General features: G+C 37.3%; 1 protein-coding gene across 1 annotated transcript; it reads left to right on the top strand.

Annotated features, from left to right (window-relative positions):
- The first annotated feature begins 6,745 nt into the window (after positions 1–6,745).
- LOC104880883 (F-box/kelch-repeat protein At3g23880) lies at positions 6,746–8,017 on the top strand. The gene has a single exon (XM_010658993.3). It carries the CDS (start codon positions 6,746–6,748, stop codon positions 8,015–8,017), a length of 1,272 nt encoding a protein of 423 aa, XP_010657295.3.
- Positions 8,018–8,278: the final 261 nt, after the last annotated feature.

Here is an 8,278-nt window from a genome sequence, read left to right on the forward strand (position 1 = left end):
GAAGATGTTACACAACCACACTGCACACACTGGTTAGTTCATAAGAAAATAAAAGAAAACTGGAAAAAAAAAACAGAGAATTAAGGAAGAAGATTAGACCGAGTCTTGTGGAAAACACAATCTCCTTAAAACAGATTCGCCTTCTCCATAGGTGCTTTGAGAATCGCAAGGCGTCTGTCTCTCAGGATAAAACGATCTTCGAATGGCAACAACAGCACTCTGTAGCCACTCCGGCAAACTAGAAATTGTTCAACTCTATCACGGACACGGAAGGAAAGAACTCTTAAACACTCTGACAATACTCCAAAGTTTTTCTGTACTTTTTTTAAAGAAAGTCTACCACTATTTATAGACTTCAAGGAGGGAAGAACACAGACAGGTTCAGAAAGCCAAAATGAATTTGGCTTCTTGAGACTCTTAGAATTCTGAAAAATTGAATGAATTTACTTAATTCAATGGATTTACTTAATTTCATTCATCCCCTTTTTCCAACAATTCCCCACATGAAAGAAATTAAGGCACGATGAACTTTGTGATAGAGTACAACGGTTGAAACCTGCATAGGAGAGGTAGGTGTTACCCTTTGAACCTTCCCTTGTAGAAATATGTTTACTCTACTAGCTAAACAGTAGACACGATGTCCTTGAACTGTTCTGCCATTTATGTAGATGATGACATATCTCACACAGGAATCTTCCTAACATATTTCAGTTCTCACTTTTATGTTCATTTTGGCCATGAACATACGCCTGGTTCTGTAAGAGTTTAATAAGAATTGTGCCCTATTCAATTCCCTTAGAAGCGGCCCCACTTCACTCTTACATAGGTGATCTCTTAATCACGAGTAACCCGCATTACTCATAAGGATCATTAAAAGCATAGCTTACCCTTTCCTCTTACGGGCATCACTATTTTATCATAGGAATGGACTAGGGAAGATCCCCACAGTGATTTAACAAAGTCTTTACAGTTTAGTTGTCCCTTTTGAACCTAGATCTCGGGATCTCCAGTCAACTAGGTTGGGTATCCACTGTATTGACTTATTCTTTTATGGGCTTTAGTCCCATTCCCCTTGATGACTTTTCAACTAACTCTTTATTTAACCCTTTGGTTAGTGGATCCGCAATGTTATCTTTGGATTTCACATAGTCCACAGAGATAACCCCAGTTGAGAGTAGTTGTCTAATGGTATTGTGTCTACGACGAATGTGTCTAGACTTACCATTATACATATTACTTTGTGCTCTACCAATTGCAGATTGACTATCACAATGTATGCAAATTGGAGGCACAGGCTTTGACCACCTTGGAATATCCTCTAGGAAGTGGCGTAACCATTCAGCCTCTTCCCCACATTTATCTAGTGTTATAAATTCAGATTCCATTGTGGATCTGGCAATAACCATTTGTTTTGAGGATTTCCACGACACTGCTGCACCTCCTAGTGTAAACACATAACCACTATGGGATTTTGAGTCTTTAACATTAGATATCCAATTCGCATCACTATATCCTTCAAGTACAGCAGGATATCTCGTATAGTGCAGCCCATAATCACGAGTAAACCGTAAGTACTTTAGTACTCTTATAATTCCTTGCCAATGCTTGGCTCCGGGATTACTCGTATATCTACTCAGTTTACTAACCGCATAGGCTATGTCTGGTCTTGTACAACTCATTAAGTACATTAGACTGCCTATTATTCTAGAGTATTCTACTTGAGAAACACTCTCACTTTTATTCTTAGACAAATGTAGAGTTACATCCACCGGTGTTCTAGCAACTCCAGAATTATCTTTATCAAACTTTCCAAGAATTTTGTCTACATAATGTGACTGACTTAATATGAGTTCATCTGATGTTCTTTTGATTTTTATTCCCAATATAACATCAGCAAGTCCCATGTCTTTCATGTCAAACCTTGAATTCAACATGTTCTTTGTAGATGTGATCATCTTATCATCACTACCAACAATAAGCATGTCATCTACATACAAACATACAATGACATATCCATGTTCTGTATCCTTGACATAAACACACTTGTCACATTCATTGATTTTGAAGCCATGTGACAGCATAACATTGTCAAATTTTTCATGTCATTGTTTCGGTGCTTGTTTTAAGCCATACAAAGATTTCACCAGTTTACAAACTTTCTTTTCTTGTCCTGGAGCTGAAAAACCCTTAGGTTGCTTCATATAGATTTCTTCATCTAAATCTCCATTTAGAAAGGCTGTTTTTACATCCATTTGATGTATTTCAAGATTTCTCAATGCAGCAATTGCAAGTACCATCTTTATGGAATTTATTCTCGTCACAGGAGAATATGTGTCAAAATAATCTAGGCCTTCAGTTTATCTATAGCCTTTGATTACAAGTCTTGCTTTATACTTGTCAATTGATCCATCTACTTTCATCTTTCTCTTGAAAATCCACTTGGAACTTAAAGGTTTACAACCTGGTGGAAGATCCACTAGTTCCCAAGTATGGTTTTGTGATATGGAATCAATTTCACTCTTAATGGCCTCTTTCCACATAAGACCTTCTGTAGAGTTCACTGCCTCTTTAAAAGTTTGAGGTTCGCCTTCAAGCATAAAAGTTAGAAAATCTGGACCAAAAGACTTTTCTGTCCTTACCCTTTTGCTACGTCTAGGTTCTACCTCAACTTCTTCATTTTGATCCTGACTCTCAAGCATTCTTTTTTATGAACTTGGCTCTTCTTTGGATTTACATGGAAATACATCTTCAAAGAATGATGCATTCCTTGATTCCATTATCGTGTTCTTATGAATATCTGGGATATTTGATTCATAAACAAGAAACCGATAAGCATTACTATTATGTGCATAGCCAATGAAAATGCAATCAATAGTCTTAGGTCCTATTTTCACCTTTTTAGGTGGAGGAACTGCCACTTTAGCAAGACATCCCCACATTCGTAAGTATGTGTAGGATGGCTTTCTTCCTTTCCATAACTCATATGGAGTCTTTTCTGCTTTCTTTTTGGGTACCTTATTCAAAAGGTAATTAGCAGTTAAAATGGCTTCTCCCCACATGTTTTGTGGCAAACTAGAACTTATTAACATTGCATTCATCATTTCCTTTAAGGTACGATTCTTTCGCTCAGCCACTCCATTGGATTGAGGCGAATAAGGCGTTGTTGTTTCGTGTATAATCCCATGTTGAGCACAAATGTCAACAAATGGCGATTCATACTCACCACCTCGATCACTTCTTAGTACCTTAATTTTCTTGTTGAGTTGATTCTCAACTTCGGTTTTATAGAGAACAAATTTCTCTATAGCTTCATCCTTGCTTTTTAGTAAATACACATAACAGTATTTGGTACTATCGTCAACAAAAGTAATAAAATATTTATTACCACCTCTTGTTTGTACAAATTTCAAATCACAGATATCACTATGGATCAAATCAAGCGGTTCAGTGTTTCTTTCAACACTTTGAAAAGATGACCTTGTTAGTTTTGCCTCAACACAAGTTTCACATTTATGTTTGGAATTAATTTGGAATGTTGGTATATGATTTAAGTTAATTAATCTACGTAATGTATCATAATTAACATGTCCTAATCTACCATGCCATAGATTAGAAGACTCAAGCATGTAAGTAGAAGTACTAGCTTTATTCATATTTGACTTAATAATAGTCATTACATTGAGTTTCCACATTCCATCACTCATATACCCTTTCCCAACATACATTCCACTCTTGGACAAAACAACTTTGTTTGACTCAAAGACCAACCGAAATCCATGATTATTCAGCAATGAACCAGACACCAAGTTCTTGCGAATTTCCGGTACATATAAAACATTGGTCAGAGTCAACTCTTTCCCAGAAGTCATCTTCAAGATTACTTTACCTTGACCCTTGATCTCAGAGGTGGCAGAGTTCCCCATGAACACTTTTTCCCCATTCTCAATTGGTTCAAAAGTGGAGAACATTTTCTTATCAGAGCATACATGGCGAGTAGCACCAGTATCAATCCACCATTCCTTTGGGTTAGAACCCACCAAGTTCACCTCAGAGACTACTGCTGTGAGGTCAATGTCATAAACATTTTTAGTGATGTCGTCAATCACATTAGCTTCCTTAGGTTTATTCTTTTTGGGCAGTCTACAATCAACAGACTTGTGACCTTGCTTACCACAATTGAAGCATTTCCCTTGAAATTTCGACTTCTTTGAGATCCCTCCTTTAGGTCCCAACTTAGATCCTTTTCCTTTGTTGTTGTTCGTCTTTGCCTTGGAACTTTGACCATGTTCCACAAAGTTAGCCTTGGCCTCATTTAGAGTGTGTGCCCCTTTCTTTTCAGATCTTCGGTTATCTTCTTCAATGCGAAGTCTAATAATTAGATCCTCGATGCTCATTTCCTTTCTTTTGTGCTTGAGGTAATTCTTAAAATCTTTCCAAGCAGGGGGTAGTTTCTCAATAATAGCTGCTACTTGGAAAGTTTCACTCAACATCATTCCCTCAGCATGTATCTCATGCAAGATTACTTGAAGTTCTTGGACTTGACTTACCACAGTCTTGGAATCTACCATCTTATAGTCGAGGAAGCGACCCACAACAAATTTCTTAGCCCCGGCATCCTCAGTTTTATATTTCCGGTCTAGAGATTCCCATAGCTCCTTAGCTGTTTTCTTGTCATAATAATCATTGTACAACGAATCAGCTAAACCATTCATGACATAATTTCTACACAAGAAGTCAGAATGTTTCCAAGCATCTATAACACTGATGACTTGGATATCGTGCTCGTCTTCTTTGAGCTTAGGAGCATCCTCAGTCAAGAATCTTGCAAGATTCAACGTGGTCAAATAGAATAACATCTTTTGTTGCCACCTTTTAAAATTTAGTCTACTGAACTTCTCTGGTTTTTCTCCTGGTGAGACAGAGATTGGTACAGCAGTAGGCATCGCTGGCACTTGGGCCACAGTAGGGGTTGCCACTGGGGCTAATTCAGTTACAACAATGTTATCGGATTCAGTTGTCATTTTCCTGAAACATCCAAGAAAATGTGTCAATTTCTTTTTCCTTTTTTTTTTTTTTCTTTTTCAAAAACTTAAAAAAAAAAACTGAAAATCACTTTACAGAGTATTCCCAGGAAAGACTAGTGGGGTATAATGACCCAGACCAGGACTAGCTTCCTTAGACAGAATATTCAGTTCCCAGGAAATTGGAGGGGTCACAAATGGTCTCGCTTAAATTCCAATTACCTTAGACAGAACTTCTCTGTATCATAATTTCCAAATTTTCAAAAGACTTGGTACAAACTTTATAAGAAGGTATTTTTCCCAAAAAAAAAAACATGAGTTATAGTCCAATGGTGTCATACTGAGTTGAGCATGAGAAAAAGGGCTCAGGTTAAAAGTTCGAAACTTCTTTTTGTAACAAATGGTTGTTTTTTTTTTTTTTTTTTCTTCTAAAAAAAAACACAAATTTGAAATTTTTTTTTTTCCAGATTTGTTTTTTTTTTTTTTCTTCAGATAAACCCAATTTCAACAAACTTTTTTTTTTTTTTCCTTTCGAAAAAAAAAATTGTTTTTCCAAAAAAAAAAAAAAAAACCAGCAAACAAATTTTTTTTTTCTCTTTTAGAAAACAACAACTTGTTTTCCTAAAACTTTTAATTTTTTTTTTCTTCCCGAAACCGAAAACAACAAACCAAATTGTTTGTTTGTTTTCCCGGAAAACTTAAACAACAAGATTATTTATTTATTTATTTTTCCAATTACAAATTGTAATTTAATTTTTTTTTTTTTTTCTTCACCAACCACTGGTTTTCCTTTGAAAAAATCTGTTTTAAGATTGTTACACAACCACACTGCACACACTGGTTAGTTCATAAGAAAATAAAAGAAAACTGGAAAAAAAAACAGAGAATTAAGGAAGAAGATTAGACCGAGTCTTGTGGAAAACACAATCTCCTTAAAACAGATTCGCCTTCTCCACAGGTGCTTTGAGAATCGCAAGGCGTCTGTCTCCCAGGATAAAACGATCTTCGAATGACAGCAACAGCACTCTGCAGCCACTCCGGCAAACTGGAAATTGTTCAACTCTATCACGGACACGGAAGGAAAGAACTCTTAAACACTCTGACAATACTCCAAAGTTTTTCTATACTTTTTTTAAAGAAAGTCTACTACTATTTATAGACTTCAAGGAGAGAAGAACACAGACAGGTTCAGAAAGCCAAAATGAATTTGGCTTCTTGAGACTCTTAGAATTCTGGAAAATTGAATGAATTTACTTAATTCAATGGATTTACTTAATTTCATTCATCCCCTTTTTCCAATAGAAGATTCTTAAATCACACTCTTACTTCAACCAATATCCAATATCCACATTAAGATTCAAATCCTTTCATCAATAACTTGAAACTTCAAATGACCACCGTATAAAGTTTCATAGATACTCCAAAAATGCACCAGCTGGACGGTTGCATGAAGGTTTGCAACTGAAAGGATTCAATATTGCCCCAGATGTCGCATTATAATTTCCGTCCTTTCTCTCTCTGCCATACCTTTTTGTCACATGTCCTTGATTCTCCTCCTTCTCTTCCTCACTCAAAGTCTGGTTGTTCACCTTCATCCTCTCACCATTGCCCTTACTGGGCATTCTTCCTTCAACATCCTCTCTCTTTATAAGCATTCTTTACTTTGCAAAACCTTCTCTCCCTTTCATATTCATTCTTCATCAAACAGGTTGAATACTCTTCTAATGGCTACAGATGTATCTCAATGGAAAGAAATGCTGGACAATTCAATGTCCGGCAACTTCATCTTGAGTGAAAATTTAGTTGATGTCCTCCTACGATTGCCTGTGAAGTCAATTATCCGGTTTAAGTGTGTATGCCAATCATGGCAGACTTTGTTTAATGATCCTGATTTCATTAACATGAACCTCAGGCGAGCTATTACACATAACAATTGTTGCATGCTCCTTAAGTATCTGTCCAGCTCTGAGGAAGAAGTTTACTCCTTACGCTGTGACAAAGATTTTGCAGAATTCAGGAGACTACAAGTACCCGTTCCTAGCAAAACAGACTACTACCATATAGTTGGATCCAGTAATGGGTTGATTTGTCTAACTGAATCCAACAACAAGGGTTCATATGTTACAGTGGACACATTTCTTTGGAACCCTAGTGTTACAGCTCAGTGGAAACCCCTCCCAAAGTATTTGATCAACAATATGATGACTAGTCCTTTTATGGTGGTTGGTCTTGGATTCGCTTTTCATCCCCAGATTGATGACTACAAAGTGGTGAGAATTGTTTACTTTCTAAAGAGCAAAACATATGAAGTTCATGTCTACTCGTTAAAACAAGATGCCTGGAAGAATATCGATGCCAAGGTCCACTGTCACATCCATGATACCGTGTCCCGAACATTTGTTAATGGAGCTTTGCATTGGTTGGCAGCTAAGAAAAATCAAGGGAGGGGCAAATCTGATGATTTGATCCTGTCATTTGACATGGTTGAAGATAATCTTCGCGAGATGATACTGCCTGAATTTGGCTACGATGAATCATCGACCCAGAAATGTCTTGCGGACTACAAGGGTTTGCTCTCGGTCTTAGTTTACAATGCCCATCGCTGCAATGACAATTGTGACATATGGGTAATGGATGAGTATGGTGTTGCAAGTTCTTGGACCAAACGTTTTACCTTCTGCCTTGATGTTGAGATTTTGATACTGCTAGACTTCCTTGATAATGGTGAAGTTGTAGTGCAAAACAAGAATGGAGGACTAGTTGCATGTGACCCAAATGGGGGAAAAATCAGGGATCTTAAAGTTGCAGGACCTGCTTGTCTCGTTAAATACATTGAGACCCTGGTTTCACCTAGGGGAGGCAATCCACCAGTTGAGCAACCTTTTAGCTATCCTTCATTTTCCACCCTTAGTTTGAGTGAGGAGGAGATACATATTGAGGTCGGAGAAGCAGGCGAATCAAGTAAAAGACCCAGCAAGCTATCTCAGCCTTCTTGATCCCATCCTCCATAGGTATATACTTTTTTCGATACCTTGTTTTTTTTCTTTGAATTGGTCAAATGATCAAATATAAGAAAGGACTATGGCCGCTGTCAAGCGTATGGACGATTGATCTCATGTGAAAGGAAGGCATCATGGCATGACTTAACATTAATGCAACCTTCACGAGCCTGTGTGTTGTTTCTGTCCATTTTCTTATCTAGCACCGAATGGACACCGTTTTCAGATTCCTCCTGTCCCCTTCCTTTTTGCGTTTGG

The sequence above is a fragment of the Vitis vinifera genome, chromosome 12 (assembly GCF_030704535.1).
Source record: "Vitis vinifera cultivar Pinot Noir 40024 chromosome 12, ASM3070453v1".
Lineage (NCBI taxonomy): Eukaryota > Viridiplantae > Streptophyta > Magnoliopsida > Vitales > Vitaceae > Vitis > Vitis vinifera.

Excerpts from the sequence above, each read along its gene's own strand:
- LOC104880883 (XM_010658993.3), top strand. The coding sequence starts at position 6,746 with ATGGCTACAGATGTATCTCAATGGAAAGAAATGCTGGACAATTCAATG.